Source organism: Hippoglossus stenolepis, chromosome 14, assembly GCF_022539355.2.
Source record: "Hippoglossus stenolepis isolate QCI-W04-F060 chromosome 14, HSTE1.2, whole genome shotgun sequence".
NCBI lineage: Eukaryota > Metazoa > Chordata > Actinopteri > Pleuronectiformes > Pleuronectidae > Hippoglossus > Hippoglossus stenolepis.
In genome coordinates this window covers 13722630-13740942 of record NC_061496.1, presented here as the reverse complement: position 1 = coordinate 13740942, position 18313 = coordinate 13722630, and the positions used below count along the sequence as shown (strand labels likewise).

At 43.1% G+C, this 18313-nt stretch overlaps 1 protein-coding gene across 2 annotated transcripts in view; it reads left to right on the top strand.

The window, feature by feature from the left end:
- fbn2b (fibrillin 2b) overlaps window positions 1–18313 on the top strand; it is a 67086-nt gene that overhangs the window by 31350 nt on the left and 17423 nt on the right. For both annotated transcript variants that reach the window (XM_035175750.2, XM_035175748.2), the window contains exons 8-27: window positions 362–487; window positions 4405–4530; window positions 8820–8972; window positions 9992–10186; window positions 10323–10466; window positions 10669–10788; window positions 11306–11431; window positions 11520–11642; window positions 12423–12698; window positions 12819–12872; window positions 12976–13101; window positions 14000–14125; window positions 14421–14540; window positions 15512–15649; window positions 15989–16039; window positions 16199–16324; window positions 16458–16685; window positions 17513–17638; window positions 17733–17861; window positions 18023–18148. In XM_035175750.2, the coding sequence (XP_035031641.1) occupies window positions 362–487; window positions 4405–4530; window positions 8820–8972; window positions 9992–10186; window positions 10323–10466; window positions 10669–10788; window positions 11306–11431; window positions 11520–11642; window positions 12423–12698; window positions 12819–12872; window positions 12976–13101; window positions 14000–14125; window positions 14421–14540; window positions 15512–15649; window positions 15989–16039; window positions 16199–16324; window positions 16458–16685; window positions 17513–17638; window positions 17733–17861; window positions 18023–18148 (2739 nt within the window). The remainder of the gene's footprint in view (window positions 1–361; window positions 488–4404; window positions 4531–8819; window positions 8973–9991; window positions 10187–10322; window positions 10467–10668; window positions 10789–11305; window positions 11432–11519; window positions 11643–12422; window positions 12699–12818; window positions 12873–12975; window positions 13102–13999; window positions 14126–14420; window positions 14541–15511; window positions 15650–15988; window positions 16040–16198; window positions 16325–16457; window positions 16686–17512; window positions 17639–17732; window positions 17862–18022; window positions 18149–18313) is intronic.

Genomic DNA, 18313 nt, shown 5'->3' with positions numbered 1-18313 from the left:
ATCAGAGAGACAGTGTTTTATAGGATCCCGCCTCCCTGTCATATCCCCTGATTCTGGAAAAGGTGACTCACTCATTGAATGCTGGGAAAAAAGCGTACATTTAAAAAGTCATTTCCTGTTCAAACAAGAATCAAAGTGGGTCTTTCTGGAAGTGTTCTTAGACATCACAGTGGGTTCCAAGTTTGTTCTTGTCAAACTTTGCAAAAAAAAAAACATGTCTGGGAATGAAGATCAGTTTTTTAGCACCAGGATAAGTGCCAGAAACATGCTCGCAAATGTTCTTTGAACCATAGTTAACTCATAGTGTCACTTTTGATCTTACCTGATTTTGTCCATTTCTCTTCATTTCCCTTCCTCTCAGATGTGGATGAGTGTCAGGCAGTGCCAGGTCTGTGCGCCGGAGGCAACTGCATCAACACCGTGGGATCATATGAATGTAAATGTCCTGCCGGTCACCGTCAGAGCGAAACCAGCCACAAGTGTGAAGGTGAGTCTGATCTGCAGCAGTACAGTAGTGGTTGAGTCGAATCAGATTTATTTATGTAGCACGTTAAAAACAACAGGAGTCGACCCAAAGTGCTTTACAACACGACAAAGGTAACCTGGACAAAAGTTAAGATGCACAATGTTAGATATAACATTTATAGAAAAGACCAATACAGTAAAGAGCATAGAACACGTAGATAATATAAAACCAAAATTACTTTGATTTTGAATTGCTAAAGTATTGAAAACTACATGGACTCTACTTGCATGCAGTGAGCTTGAGTTTGTGAACTCATTGCCCTTCAGATAAGATTTTGTTGATTTGATAGCGATCGTCATGGAGCGTGCACTTGGTGACAACTGTGGGTTTGCTTTGATCAGTTGACAAATCTCTGAGGGCTGACGACATGTTCATAGTGGAAGAGGTCTGAACATGTGCACTCACACACACACACACACACACACACACACACACACACACACACACACACACACACACACACACACACACACACACACACAGACACACACACACACACACGCACAGTGAAGTAGATTCACGTTACAATGTGTTGATTGGATGGAATTTAAACAATGCCCAGGCTAAACAGTCTGAGAGTTCGCCAGGCAGCGTTTGTGTCTCTTGGACTGAAGCCGATGTGTTCTCAGTCTTCAGGGAGGATTACAGAAAGCTCTCGAAACTGTTGCACCAGTGATCGTAGCATATCAGCGCATTAATCTCCATCTGAATTCTCCTTTTATTAATCTGTAATATGGCGAAGAGCTGTACCAGCCTCAGGAAAAAAATACAACTATTACTCGCTGGAAACTGGCATCTCCACCTTCAAGATTGACGAGAAGCAATCACTGTAAAACTCACCAAAAAGTGATTTATGTCTCTGTGAATGCAGGAGGAAACAGACAGGCTGACTTAACTAATTCACCAGTCCCGGTCTCAGTTGAGGTTTTGGGCGAACGCCACCTCAGTTAAGGTATTACTGTAAGGCGAGAGTGAGCGCTTCCAGAGATGCTGGGCAAAGCTAATAGAAACTTTGGGTGTGGAGGTTGCAGCCACATTCCAGCTGGTTTATATTCGCGCCACTCAAGGACACTGAGACAAAGAAACACAGGTTAGGATTAGGATGGGATGGAGAGGATTAGGACTTTCTCAGGATTCCAAAAAAGTCCTGTAAACTCGCTACCCTCTCACTGATCGCCAAATTTTTCAAGCTACATTACTCTTGCTTTCCATCAGTCTATATTCAGTGTTACATTTATTTTATTCAGCAAAGGTAATCATGGTCATAACAGATCTAGAGCTGCAACTAATTATTGTTTCAATTTTCGAAAAACCCATCTTCCTCCAGGTACTTTGAATTTAGTCAGTTAATCTATAAAAAGAAGAAGAATGTGCTCAGGTCACCATTTACAAAGTTTAAAACCTGGAAAACAAACTGATGCTCAAGTTTGAAAATGGAAAACTCAAATACAAAATAATGTTTGCAGGGATTTGAATCTTTTTTATTTCAAGCTTCCAAACACAGAGTTTCGGAACATGACATAATATTTATCTCATAAATTACACAAATCTTTCGCATTGATGAGTATATTTATTCAGAAAACAGGTTAATCCTTTCCAGTTGTTTTGGTTGAAAAATGAACCCTCATTTCAGTCCCAGTACTGATTTGTTGATTTTATGGTTTATCGAGCTATTTTCCCATTTGACCCACGCGGAGCGAGAAGAGAAAGAGTTCTGTGTTTGTGAAGCTTATAAAACAAAACAACGGCTGTGACGTGGGTCTGAAGTCATGGACCTGCAGGAAACACACGTTGAGTGAAATCTCTTAAACAATCAGCGCAGCTCCTCCGGGGGAAGGTTTTTATTGAAATGCCCTTTAAGCGAATGCACAAACGGCCTCACTGGGCGCTTTCACAGAGGAATTAGTGAGGGTTTGGAGCAGTTAAGATAAAGTGCAGTTAAGATGTCATGGGTGTCTGATCGTTCTCGGGCAAAAACAAGGCACCTGGTTTAATGGCCGGCTTTTAGCTCAGACTGCGCTCAACAGTCTCTCCTTTTCCCCCTCATCCTCCGCCTCTTTCTGCCTTTTTGTGCTTCTCCTTCCATTTTCCTTCCATAAATACAGTCCTCTGGCTGAAAACCAGCTGTTTGTGCCGAACAAAGAAACACTTACAGCAACCGGGAGACTTTCTCATTACAGACCTCCCTGTCGCTCCGACACTCGCAGATTCTCACGCACAGAAAGTTTCATCAGAGTTTAGATTAAATGGAAAAATTGCAACGTTTTTTATTTATATATATATATATATATATATATATATATACTGAAGAGTGTTACAGATGTTTGCACACATTGCAGATTTGATGGCTCCATCACAGACATTTATCCAGGTGACACACATTTCCCCTTCGCACACACACGCTCAGTCCCGCAGCGCTGTGTCTGAGCACAGCGTAACGTCTGGCGTGCTGTTGTTGGTGCTGACACAAGGTTTATTTGGCGGGGCTTTTACAGCTTTACCTAGGCCTTCTGCCACTGCTGTCAGACACAAGTCAGCAGGGGAAGCACAGCCTCTCAGCTTCCAACACACACACACACACACACACACACATCCACACACAGATGCAGGCACGTATACACAGAACAACTCACAAGGGTTTAAGTTACTGCTAAAAGGACTAACACTAACACGCCCTTCGTTTTCCAGCTGCGAAATGCAAAGGGCACACATGCACACAACACACACACACACACACACACACACACACACACACACACACACACACACACACACACACACACACACACACATATACACACACATGCACCACGTCTGCACTTATTCTGTTATTATGCCCCACAGTGGTGCAGTAATTACGTATGCGTATAAATAAGTGTCACATCATAAAACCCCAATACCTTCTGGAACTTCACTTTGGGTTTCCCCCCGTCATGGAGCAACGAGGCGCCCGCTCCCTGAATAATAGAACTTAATACCGTCATAAAGTGCACCACACCGAGGTGGGCCCTGCCAAGTACCGTGCCCAGGTACTCTCACATATTGTCCACGTCTCCGAGTCCTACCGTGGCTTGTTTAAGTCAGGACAGCTTTATTCACAGTATATTTTCCCCTTAGATTCTATGACTGTGGAATTTAATATTACATACATAACTTTCACTTTTAACCTGCACATATATTTAATCTCAGTTTTCATTCAGTAGATTTAAATATTCTTTGCTCTCTCTCTTTTATTTCAATAATGCTATGACTGATTATTGTCACCTTATAACCTTTTCTCTCATTTTCCTATGCCAGTTATTACTTTGGGTTTCGTTTGAAATGTTCACTCCAAAAAAGAAAAAGTTAGGAAAGTTCAAGACACTTGATTTTTTGATCATGAGGCCAACTCAAACTCAGCTCCAAATAAAAGCTGTGCCAGGTAATTATCCTTTGTTCAGATGATTTGTCTTTGTTAAACTTATAATTTTGACTTGGCCATTCTAAGAATTCCAAACAAGAGAAGTAGTAGTAATGTAAAGATTTGTCCTGCTGCCATCCTGTTTCTGTAAAAAGCCCTGCAAATCTGCTGGTGGACCCTGTTCTAAACCTGGCCTGACTTTAACTGGGGCGTACTCTGGTCCGAACTTCCAGTTCTGAACCCAATTCCAGTAATTTCTCTTTATTAGACTGTGGATCCATTTAGTTTGATTAATCTTCCCGAAAGGAGAAACCGTTGCTCCAGTGAAAAAAACTTTTACCGCAGGACGCTACTGCATTTTTCCAAACAAAGAAGATTTGAACATTGGAACACGTTTGAGTGGCTTCAGGTGTAAGTACTCGACAGATGTGTCCTGTTGTGTGATAAACGTTGTATCTGACATAACTGTGTGTTTCAGATATCGATGAATGCACCACCATCCCTGGTGTGTGCGATGGAGGAGAGTGCACCAACACCGCCGGTAGCTACGTCTGCACCTGTCCACGAGGCTACATCTCCAGCACAGATGGTTCCAGATGTGTGGGTGAGTCTCACACACATTACCAGCATTCCACTCTCTCATTTGTGAATTTCCTCACCCCCTGGCTAGCTTAACGCCTCACATCTGGTCAGCAACGTCCCTCCCTCCCTCCCACCATCACAGCTTCCTGTGACTGGAGTTCTGATGAGTCAAGCTGGCCTACAGACCTGTGGTCACCATGTGCAGACAAACACACTTGCACGCACTGTTTGGCCTTGACAGCATTAATCTACTCTAATGTTAGTGCTGCTCTGACTCATTCACACACACACATGCGCTGACACACATACCTAACTGACATGTCCCATGAAACACTACCAGGTGTTAATGTATTCCTGAGATGCTCAGCCCTCGTGGCAGTCAAACACAACCAGGTGTTTATATATTATTTCAAGATTTGGCCCAAAAGACGGACGGATCAGGGTCTTTCTGTTTCATCCCCTCAGCATCAGAGACCCAGTCTGGTTTGCTCATGTTTTACTGCACATTGTATTCAAGTTTCTTTCTCTATTCAACACAACCCCCTTCCCCGTCATCTGCAGAAAATAACAAGCTGCTCTGTTTTTGTTTTGGAAAAAGGGCAAGAGGAAATGGGTTGAGAATGAGAAAATTCCCAGTTACCAAAACCCAGACTCACATGTGCACACACATACATAAGGCTGATGTCGAGCTATAGCCTCGAGCATTTTAACTTTATAGGTAAAAAGCATATGATGATCGGAGGGGAAGACACAACACAAAAGATGGCAAAACTAACCTCGACAAAGGGCAACCAATGAAGTCTATATGCCAAAATATGTGGACACACAAACATTAAACATGGATGTGATTCCTACACATAGGATTAAAATGGTGCTGTTAGATAATGGGTTGTCCATGCTTTACGCGTTCCCTTTCCGCTGAGAGCTGCAGACTCGTCCTGGTCACATGTACACGCCCACGGTTCCATTCATACTAAAGTGAGGATTCGCTCCGGTCTGGCGTTCCATGCATGCTTACCCGACCCCACATTCCATTCCAGTAGGTGGATATATTACCTGGGGCATGTGTTCAGTCTGCTCACTCTCAAATCTTGAACCGTGTGTCCCCTATAGCAGACAGGGATAGATGATGACATTTACATGAAGAGGACCACAGTGGAAACCAAGTGGACTGGCAGATGTGGAAACAATGAATTTGCGTTAAGGTTCAAGTTCTTCTAAATGAGGGGGAAATATGTGTTTATATATAGCTAAAATGAAAACGTCATTCCACAAGCCACAAAATTGGAAGCACTGCATTATTGTATGCTGAAGCAATAAGAGTTTCTTTCATCAGAAACTCAAAACGTGAAAAATAGCTCTTAAAGTGCTTAAAGACTGTGCCCATATACTTTGGCCATGTAAGTCTACATGCTGGTACTGGACGAGGAGAGGCAAAGGGTATGAGAGCACAGAAAAACAATGAAAGGAAAGATGCAATAAATAAATAAATAAATAAAAAGAAGTGAAAGGAAGAATGAAAAGATCAAAAAGAAGGAAAAGAAGGAAGAGGTGATGGAAGATATAAACTATTCAAAATATTTGTATGTTTTTTTTCTCACACCAAAGCAGTGGAGCATTGGAGTAAAAGGATTATCAGAAATAAATGGTGTCATATAAACGCTGGCAGCCTGGTGTTAGTGTTTTAGTGTTGTGTGTGTGGGTGTGTACAGTGTGTGTGTTAGTGTGTGTGTGTGTGTTGTAGAACGTGAACCACACACTGAAGCTGTGTGGTTCACCCAAACCCAAAGGTTCTCCATCTGTCTGACTTCATGCGTGTCCATATTTTTCCTTTTTCTCCCACTCCACTGCCATCCCCTTTCTTCTTTTTTCCCCCTGAAGTAATATATCACTCTTTCTTTGTTTCTCTCTTTGTTTTTCTTCTGTAGTAAAGCATGGATCACACCAGAGCTCATTCCTACAGCGAACAGTTCAGTGATTTACATTAGAGAGTCTCCCTGTTTTCTCTGGAGTTCTCTATCTGAGTTTGGATGATTTCCCTTGTTCCGTCTCCTCTGGCTATTGTTTTCCTTTCTTTTTTTCCAAACTTTTTATCTCTAAAAACGAAGCATTCTCGCTCTCTCATCCTCCTTATCTATCTCACTGTTTCCTCTTGGCCCTTTTTTCCTCCTCCCAGTCTCTGACATCTGGATTCTGCACCTCGCTTCCTTTGGTTTGCTCCTCTGCAGCCTGCTGAAGGGAAAGAGAGAAAAAGAGAGAGAGCAAATAAAACAGGTGCCAGACACAACCCCCATATATCCTTCCCTCCGCCTATGTCCGTCTTCCAAAATGGACGAGATTGGAAGGAGACAGCGGCAGAGATAAGAAAATCCAAACAAAACCAGACTAGATTGGACCTGGCCCAAGAAAACGTTTTGATTATTCCCGACCAGGGATTCAAACTCACATCTAAGCACATAACTGGGTTTGGAAAATGAGACATGATGAACTCTGCTTGTTTCCTGATTCACTTTGATGAAATTTCCCAAAGTCTTTGTGTGTTTGTGGTCAGAACATGAAGTCTTCTTTGCTTGCCCACAGGTTTAAGATGTGGGATGTGTTTTTCTGGTTCAGGAGTTTGACTATGCGCCTCTAGGTGTTGCGCCCTGTGTTTTGTGGGATGTGCTGTACAATGGTGCAGCGATCCAGTGGGAGCTGGTTGTTGTTGTGTGTGAGTGTGTGTGTGTGTGTGTGTGTGGGGGGGGGGCTGACAGTAATCAGAGCCTAATGCCCTGTCACACGGTGGAGGCTCGGAAAAAATACAGAGGAGCCGTCCAGTCAGTCAGTCTGTGAAAACACCTCGCCAAATGAAAGCATATGCTTCTTGTGTAGCGGAGGAGCACTAGCGAGCAAACCGAGGTCTGGATCCAATTTAAGTCATCATCGTCCTCATCAGCAAAGCCCCTCCCACCCCCTCTGCCCCGTTCTCCTCCTCCACCACCACCACCGTGACTCCAGCTCGCTCATTCCTGTGGGATGTTTTTGGGTTGAGTCTCTTTGTATTTGTGTGTATTTATGCGAGTATGTATTTGTATAAGCGTGTGTGTGTGTGTGTGTGTGTGTGTGTGTGTGTGTGTGTGTGTGTGTGTGTGTGTGTGTGTGTGTGTGTGTGTGTGTGTACAGGTAGATGTGTGTCTGTACTGTACCCTGTGCTCCCAGACACAGCACAGCGGCCTCATGTTCTGTCTAATTGGCAGGAATTGCTCCACATGGAACTAATTAATTCCAGACTGCCGGCTCATTAGTGACTTAATCGACTTTTGCTCCTCCCTCCACCCCCCCGTCCCCGCCCCTCGCTTCACTCTGCTTTTTCCTCCAATTTTTTTTCTGTAGGAGCATTTTCACATATGTTGTCCACTTCTTTGAAATAACACACGTGTGTTCTCTATCTCTTTCCCCTCTCTCTCAGTCCGTCTTTTTCTTCCTCTTTCTTGGTATGTTTCCGAAATACCCAGAACCACCCCCCCGCCTCTCCTGTCTCCTCATCTCCCGTTCCATTTACTCCTTACACACGCTCTCTGAACCCCAGGCCCCTCTACTTCCCCACTGACCCTGACCTGGCACACTGTAACAAATAAGTCCCCTTTAGGAGGCCCTTCAGATGCCTGCAGTTAGTCGAGACCCCAGGCAACCTCTCCCACTGCCGGCCCATAAAGAAGCTTCCTCCCTGGGCACCACGGAGAGGGCAGAACAACAGCCATGCTGATCTGAGAGGGGCTTTTATTACCTGTCACCTTTTCTCACGTGTAATAAAGTGTTGGACCTGGAAATAATACTGATGGTGTAACCTGAAGGGCTAAATTTAAAGATGAACTAAACATCATGTTGAGAAGCTGTAATCGGAATAGTAATAATAGTGTTAAATGATTGTTATATTAAATTATTATACTAATTTTGTAATAATGTTTTATTCTGTCAATATTCAAGGTCGGGTCATGAGCCCATCAGGCTAAACAGGGTATTACAGACGTCCCTCTCCATGGAACACTTTCCAGCTCAAACACGGGGATCTAGTGACTCTATAATGTTTGAATGTTTATTCTCCCATAATATGTTTGCTCATACTTGCTTACACATTTAGTGATTGTGTTACACTGTTTCACCCTTAAATGTAACGCTAATGTAGTCGTTTCTAAATTGATCTTTGTCATGCAGCCAGGGGAAACAAGGAACTCACACGGACTCAAACATAACCTACATAAAACATATCAAAATACAGTTTGTTGCTTGCCCAGTCTTCTCATTATGTCCATGTGTCTCCTCCTCTTTCAGACCAGCGCGTGGGGACCTGTTTCTCGGCTCTGGCTAACGGCCGTTGCGCTGCTGAGGTGACTGGTCAGTTCACCAAGATGCAGTGCTGCTGTGAAACAGGACGCTGTTGGGCGTTGGGACAGATCCCTGAGATGTGCCCCGTCAGAGGTTCTGGTGAGAACATGAAAACAATACACTCTGAGTCAGATACATGGAAATCCCATTTTTCAGTTGTTGACAACATCACACAGGCTTATACCAACATCTGTGTTGTTGAAAGCAAAGTGATGTGAGCGAGCGATCCATCACTCTCTTCCTGTGGGGACAAACACTGGCACTCCCCAACAATGGATTGTCTATAATTTGGCACGAACAGAGGCAGTAAATAAAGCCATGACTGTGTAAATGGTTCACAAGCCAAATTAATTCAACACTGTAATGTTTAACCAGACAAGACTGACTTTGTTTGAGAAAGGCTGCTTTGAGTTTGTGTGTGTGTGTGTGTGTGTGTGTGTGTGTGTGTGTGTGTGTGTGTGTGTGTGTGTGTGTGTGTGTGTGTGTGTGTGTGTGTGTGTGTGTGTGTGTGTGTGTGCGACAGGAGGGGCCAAAGCATTTACTCAAACTGATGAGCATGATGTCATGAAGACAAAACAAAGAGAGAAAGATGGAAAAGATTTGTGCGACGATAATGACCCATCATCTTTTTCAGTCAAGCTGGAATTCAGAAAAGTCTTCCCCTGCGTGAGACAATGTGATCCATAACTGATCTGTAACAGAATGTTCTCTTTCTCTTACTGGCACCACAGAAAGAGACCTGTGTGTTTGATTTAGTGACAAACGAAGAGCAAAACATACAAACAAACATACTAAACATAGACACACACACAAGTTCATGGATAGTGTACAGAGTTACTGTATGTTCATGCTAAGGTGGAGCAGAACAGATCATCAAGTACAGTGTGCATACATTTGTTTGTATTGGTTGGTCAGGCTTCGCTCCAGTTAAAACACATGTGAATCTAGTAAAACTCTTACAGGAGATGATCAGCTCTGTAACAACTAAACTAAAGAACATCAACATTTACTGTAAAGTGCAGCAGCCTTTCTGGAGTTTATTTAGTAAACGTACACCATAGGCTGCAACAAAATCTTTTAACAGTCCACTCACTCTGTTATCTCTGTTCCTCTTGTAGACGAGTACAGGCGTCTGTGTATTGTGGGCTTGCCCCAGGGACACGGTTTGCCTCATGGTTACCCCAATGGACACTTCACCCACAACGGCAATGGTGGTTTCTACCATAGCAACAAGTTCCCCATTGTACCTAACGGTAATGGCAACGGAGGCTATGTGGGCAACGGAGGAGGACGTCCGAACCATCAACACATAGGTGAGTCTTTCTGTGGATCTGAAAGTGTCTGGAAGGGTTCGTTATAGAATTGAAAACTTGAATCAATTAACGTAATATGTAGTGTTGTTATATGTAGGCTGTGTTTTGGTAAATCCTCCTTTATGTGTTTTCTCAGGCACTGTCTCTGTGAACGAGTCCATTGACGTGTGCAAACATTTTACCAACCTCTGTCTTAATGGACGTTGCAATCTCACACCCAATAGCTACCGCTGTGATTGCAACATGGGCTACAAACAGGATGTCCGCGGGGAGTGTATCGGTAAAAACACACTCATACACACTGAATGAGAGTACATGTAATGTTCAGTTGTCACTAACCTCTCAGACAGCTTATACTGTGCACTGCACTGCCATCTTCTGCTGATGTAGGGAACTTAATACAAGTGGAGGCGAAATCTACCTAAATGTGAATTGTGTTCTTTGTTTTTTATTTTTGAATTACTTTATTTTTCTCTCTCCAGATGTGGATGAGTGTGTGAGTAATCCTTGTATCAATGGAGACTGTGCCAACACACCTGGATCGTACCACTGCAAGTGCCACGACGGCTACCAAGGAACACCAACCAAACAAGCCTGTATCGGTGGGTCACACTTTCAACCTGTTTAACTGTAATTAAGATGCTTATTTAATACTAATCTAGTACACACATATAACTGAGGTGGTATAAACACATTTAACTAAATCTTTGGTGCACAGTAGAGAATGATCTATTTATCAGCTGGAAGGTCAAAATGTTAGGACTGTTATGAGCCCTTCACAGACATATCAGTCCATATATTTATTGATATGCACTGATATGAAAAGTTGTACTTTAAAGCATGAACAGTGCTAAAGAGATGTGCATTTGAGTCAATATTTGACATTAAAACTTGGAGTTCTAAATACAGTATTTGTTCTATTTGTGTTCTCTATTTTTATAGAGTTATTCATAATAAAGTTGATGGAATTAAATGCATTACTCTATTATTACTATTATTATATTACTCCCTAATATTGGTAAAGGCATCGGCCCCCAGAATCGGTCAGGCTCTAGTGCACAATATACTATGATTTGTGTTTAAAGGACAGTTAATTAAACCTTTCTCTCCTCTCTTTAGATATCGATGAGTGCATAATGAATGGAGTGATGTGTCGCAACGGCCGCTGTGTCAACACCGAGGGAAGTTTCCAGTGTATCTGTAATGCTGGATTTGAGCTGACTCCAGATGGAAAGAACTGCATTGGTAATAAACCAGCTCAAAAACCGTTTTAACCTCATATGATAATAATGATAATAAACTTGATCTAATTCCTGTTGTCTTGTCCCTCCAGATCACGATGAATGTGCCACCACCAACATGTGTCTCAACGGCATGTGCATCAACGAGGACGGCAGCTTCAAGTGTATCTGCAAGCCCGGCTTTGCGCTCGCGCCTAACGGGCGCTACTGTACCGGTGAGTGTGATTTATGAAGTACAACACAGACATAACAACTTGGGCCGGACTCAAACAGGCTACTTCAAAACAGTGTTGACAGATTTGGTGTTCTTTGAAATCCCGCAGACCCCGGTTTGAACCCATTGGAGCTCAGTTTTGTTTCAGGAGTCAAGAGTTTTAGAAACATGCCGAGGTGCTATTAGGTGGAGTCCAGAAAAAAAAAAAGACAGATAGATTAGATGGATAAAAGTGGATACATGTATGAGTCTCTGTTGAGAGATGTTGTCTGGAAGCTTCCAGAGTAGCTGTCATTCCATCGCGGTCACACCATAACACAGCGCAGGTGCACACCCCAAATATAGCACACGTCAGTCTAGATAATGCTAACTCCCCATGAATTGATTTTCTCATTACACAGTCTGCTATTCAAATCTTTTGATCCCCGAGTGTTACACAGGAGACAATTCACAGATGGTCTTATTTTAAGGGAGAAATTTTATTTATGACTTTTATTCTGTGAGCCTTTTCCCCTTTTATTTTGTAATGTAGCCGATAGGAAAATACAAACCAATGAAGACAAAGATTTACAAAATCCAATATGGCTGTTTTACAGTCACTGTCCTGTATCTATTACATGACACCTGGAATAATAAAAACCTCCTCATCTTGTTTGCAAACGAAGGAATTCTACTTTAACCTACTAATATATATAAACTATATATATTAATAAATGTAAACTCATGTTCCTCAGCTCATGAAGTCAAACGTTATATTAACAATTTGCCCTCTCCTCACCAGATATCGATGAGTGTCAGACATCCGGCATTTGTATGAACGGCCGCTGCATCAACTCTGAGGGCTCCTTCCGCTGCGAGTGCCCACCAGGCCTGGCTATAGATGTAGACGGCCGAGTGTGCGTGGACACACACATGAGGACCACCTGCTACGGCGCCATAAAGATGGGCACGTGCTCGCGTCCGTTCCCTGGTGCAGTGACCAAGTCTGAGTGCTGCTGTGCCAACGCCGAACACGGCTTTGGAGAGCCGTGCCAGCCCTGCCCCTCCAGAAACTCAGGTAACATTGTATATTTAGACTTATTATAGATTTATACTTACAGTTTTCATTGTATTAAAGTAAAATAAACAGAAAGTAGTTTATCAAGCTAATTAAACCTGTTTTCTTCTCATCTCTCAGCTGAGTTCCAGGCTGTGTGCAGCAGTGGCATCGGCATCACAGCTGATGGCAGAGGTGAGTATTTTGCTTGCGAGTGGGAACTTCCCCACAGTGTTGTTAAGAGGCACTCCTGTCAGTATTTGTCTGCACCTGCTGGATAATACCTCTCTTCTCCCAGACATCAATGAGTGCGCCCTTGACCCGGACATTTGTCAGAACGGCATTTGTGAGAACCTGAGGGGAAGTTACCGCTGCATCTGCAACATCGGCTACGAGTCCGACACCAGTGGCAAGAACTGCGTCGGTGAGTAGATAGTGTTTATGGTGTTAAAGGGGAAATTCCAGTATTTCTCAACCTGGTTCCCTGTGTTTATAAATGTGGGTGTGTAAACAAACACATAGTACACAATCAGACCAGTAGATCATCTCCAGCGGCAGCCGCGACACGGTGGCATTGGCTACATTGTAATCTTATGGGGCAACTGCGGCAGTCCATGCAATTTGTTATTCTGGGTCTTTGTTGGAGTCTGGCGGCAAATCTTAATGAGAAGTCTCACTCACTCCAGCAGCAGCTTGTTCCTGTCTCTCACCCCTCGTTCACTCTTTAATTTGTAGGAGCTCTTCGCCCCTGTACTTCGGCTCAAACAAGTAGGGACCGCCAGTGAAATGCTTCATCGACATTATCCACATCAGAAAAAGATTCCTTAATAGAACTCCTTGACCCTCTGGGCACGGTCACACATACACAAGTGTAGCAGCGGTGAACCTACGCTTCCAATCTGTGCGAGCGAGGAGGCGCATAAAACGTTTCCTGTGGCGAAGCAAATTACGTGGTGGCTTCACGTGGAGTTCAGCTTTCGTGAAGTTTGACCAGCAATATTCGCAGCAACTATGCATTTGCGCGTGTGACCATGTCCTCACTCTAAACACCTGAGAACCCCTTTGAGAAAAATACTGGAATTACCCTTTAATGGCAACCTGGTTAAAACAAAACACAGTGTACCCCTCGTGCAATGTTACCCATAATATATGTTGTAAAGTGAATTTCTGTACATTTAAATCTATATATTATATTATATTATATTATATTATATTATATTATATTAACTTTATTAACAATATCATATGTGATTTTCAGATTTATCCCTCTAATTAGAAACTACATGAATGAACATGACTCTGATCATCTTTTCTTTTTACAGACATCAACGAGTGTCTGGTGAACCGTCTGCTCTGTGACAACGGGCTCTGCAGAAACACTCCTGGCTCCTACACCTGCTCCTGTCCTAAAGGATTCGTCTTCAAACCTGACTCAGAGACGTGCGAAGGTGAGCGTGCACGCACAAACACACACACACACATTTACTCCCGGAAAAACACACTCACACATGTTTGCTCTGTTTCCCATCCACATGTTGTGCCTCCCTTTTTTTTTTTCTACCAACAGTCAAGGTCATTACAAGGTGACATTAATACCAGATGTGTTGCATTTAGTTTCAAGCAAACATGTGGCTTGTGGAAAGAAGAAACAGGTTACACATTGTTTTTCTGATCGCTAAATAGTGATCCGTTTGAATTCGCCTGTGAGCCCTGACCTCAGGTGTTTGTTGTCACATGTTTCAGATATCAACGAATGCGAGTCCAGCCCGTGCATCAACGGAGCGTGTCGCAACGTGGCCGGATCCTTCAACTGCGAATGCACCCATGGCAGCAAGCTGGACTCCACCAACACCATCTGCGTGGGTAAGACGTCCCAAGTGCTTCACACAAATCACAGCGGCACCACATGGTCCGGGAATCAGCTTGTGTGAGACAATGATTGCACACAGAGTGTCACTGGAAAATAATTGTTGCAAGAGCCTCTTTGCCTAATCACTGTAATCGCGGCTTACGGTCCACTTTTGTAAACAAACAGCGAGTTGGGTCACATTTCCAGGATCCGTCCAGAGATATTATCATCCTCAGATGTTGGGCAACATGGTACACACGCATGATTTATTAGATAAATACTTGCATGCATGGCCTTGGGTCCCATGGAGATTGTTTTACTTCATCGAGATCCACCGCAGATTCAGGATGACGTGCGGTATGTAAGACTCGGCTGAGGTTAAATATTCCACTTGTTTGGAGGCTTGTTATTTTTTTGGGGGGGGGGAATTATTCTGAGAAAACCCACACGCTAATAACGACTGCAGATGTTTTTGTAATTGAAAGAGAAAGTGAGTCATTAAGAAATAATCACACTCATATTATTGCGTGAGCTGGGTCTGCCTTCGAATGTCTCTGGTTTGGTGCATTTGTGTTTTATGGTTTTAGAGTCCATCACTCAGCTGGGGAGGAAAAGGAAAGTGAATTGTGGTTTTGTGTGTGGGTGGCCTTGTGGTTTTGGAGGAAAGGTGCCACTTTTATAACGTTACACTATTTCAGTTCATTAGGAATCCTGCAGCATAGGATTCAGTGTAATGACGTGTGGGGTTTACTCTGCCCAGCCTGCAGAGTTGAACTTCGAGTGGTGCTCCAAAGCAATATCATGAGGATTTCTATTTTTTTCGTGCCTTGTACTCCACTGGGCACATGCAAAAGGAAAATTATTCAAAACATCGATGAAGAAAATTGCACTCAATGCACATAATATGTCATAGTGGGCAACAGGGAAAGGAAACTCCGCAGCGCTTGAAATTAAAGTCTTCTCTGCTGTTTCTTTGGCTCCACAGACAGCATGAAGAGCACCTGCTGGCTGACGATACAGGACAACCGCTGTGAAGTCAACATCAACGGAGCCACGCTGAAGTCCGAGTGCTGCTCCACACTGGGAGCCGCCTGGGGCAGCCCCTGTGAACCCTGCGAGATCGGTCAGTTCAGATACAGAGGCATTCATAAAATGCTTTCAGGAGAAAATCTGTTTAATAGAAGGGGAAGATATTTAATCATTGCTGCTTTTAAATCATGACCTATTTTGCAATTACTGACTTTAAGCACAATAAAACAATGATCCATGAGATCCGGAATGAAGATGCAAATTGAACATTGTGTTCACATTCTTTTTTTGTCATTGCACCATCCTGTGAGCAAGACTAGACAACTATCAAATATGAACTAAAGGCTAATATTGTTGTTATTTAGTTGCAATAAATACTCTACATGCATTTCTGATACAAAAATGTTAACGTCCCTTTTCTCATGCTCCCCAGACACTGCTTGTTCTCGAGGATTTGCTCGTATGAAGGGCGTTGTATGTGAAGGTAAGAATATCTGATAATTTAATGAACTCTGCTTCTCTCCAGCATCATTTAATCCTTCTGTCCTTCTAATGTACCGTAATGTTGTCCCTGCAGAAGACAAACCAGTGAATGCGTTTCACCTTGTATTGATGCTTCTTCTAATTGTCCCTCTCCCTGTAGACATTAATGAGTGTGAGGTTTTCCCTGGAGTTTGTACAAACGGCCGCTGTATGAACACCCAGGGCTCGTTCCGCTGCGAGTGCGCCGAGGGTCTCACCTTGGACAGTACGGGACGAACCTGTGTGGGTAAGTAAACAAAGAAAATATACATCACATCACCGGATGAAACTGTTATTTCCTCTGGCTATGAAATGTACTTCAGTAGAAAGGCCAAAACGTAGCCCAAAAACCAGGGTGACTTTGTGTTTGAACTTTCTAGATACGCGCAGCGAGCAGTGCTTCTTGAAGTGGCACGAGGACGAGTGTGGCGAGCCGCTGCCGGGAAGATATCGTTTGGACATGTGCTGCTGCTCGGTCGGCGCTGCCTGGGGCATTGACTGTGAGGAATGTCCCAAACCAGACATGCCTGAGTACAAAGCCATCTGTCCCAGAGGGCCCGGCTTCGCCAACAGAGGAGACATTCTGACCGGCAGGCCTTTCTACAAAGGTACCAGAACTCTCAGCTTAATGAACACGGTCACATCAGTGTAGTTTAACCTTATAGAGCAAGAATCAGTGTGGTCCAGATGCAGAGAGGGTTGGAAGCTGCATCAGCGAAAAAGTTCAGGTCTGAATGATGCATTATTCAGTGACTGTGTGCAAAGCGTCGAAAAAACGTCTAAAAGGAATAAAGTCCCTTAGCAACTGAACACTCATGTCAGCATTATTATGACCACATCATGTTATGTGCGGATGAAGCCATTCATGTAATCACATGGAAACTGCATTTAAATCATGAACATTTTTCTAATTCTAGTTAATCTTGGTGGATTTAGACAGTGCTGTCAAAAGGATGTTTATAGATATACTCTCTCAGATCTGACAATCATTACCAATCCCACGCAACCACCCAAGGTTTTGTGGGGACAAGGCTTTTGAGACAGTAGCACCAAAGTAAAAGGTTTGCTGATTCTGTGGAGCCATTTAAAAAACAGTTAATAACCTGTTTAACCTTTCTCTCTATGCCCTTTACTGGACTCTGTAGTTTTCTATTTAGTTTGTTTTCTGTTTTAAAATTTTTAACTGATTTGGCCTTAAAGCACTAAAGTACTTTGTGATTCTTGTCTATGAAAAGTGCTATACAAATAAACTTTATTCACTTATTCTAATATTTCAGTATCTGTCCATGTTTGTGAATTACTTTCTTTTCTCTTCTTTTTCTTTTTGTCCCTACTGACACATGTGAAGCGTCCTTGGGTCTCTTGAAAGGTGCTATATAAATTCAAGTTATTATTATTATTATGTGAGTATTAATTCCCATTGTCTTTCTCCCAGATGTGAATGAGTGTAAGGTGTTCAACGGCCTGTGTACTTACGGAAACTGCAGAAATACCATCGGCAGTTTCAAGTGTCGCTGCAACAACGGCTTCGCTCTGACAGCTGAAGAGAGGAACTGCACAGGTATGAGAGAGAGAGAGAAATAGATCTAATATTCATTTTCCAAAAAAGTGAATATTTAGAGAGCTTTCTTTTCTTAACATCTTTTGTGTTTCAGACATCGACGAGTGCCGCATCTCACCCGACCTGTGTGGTCACGGTGCCTGCGTCAACACGCCGGGCAGCTTCGAGTGCGAGTGCTTTGAGGGCTACGAGAGCGGCTTCATGATGATGAAGAACTGCATGGGTGAGCTGGATTCACATTCACACACACAAGTTTCAAATATAAAACACAAATTTAAATTCATGTCGTCAATTTGAAATCACAAGCGAGTTCAAACAGTTTTAAGTTCATATTTTCCTCCTCTTGCTCCTCTTTTCCTTGTCCTCCCCTCTCTTCGATGGCAGACATCGACGAGTGTGAGACTAACCCCCTGCTCTGTCGTGGAGGAACCTGCCTGAACACAGAGGGGAGTTACGAGTGTGAATGTCCCACCGGACACTCGCTCACCGCAGACGGCTCTGCCTGTGAAGGTTGGTCATATATCATGTAGCACACACACACACATATATATATATATATATATATATGCATTCACACAGAGGCTGACTGGATGTTGTATATCATTCTCAGCACAATGAAATGTATGTTAACAACTACTCGTAACATCAGTCACATCCTTAAAAGTTGTCTCATAC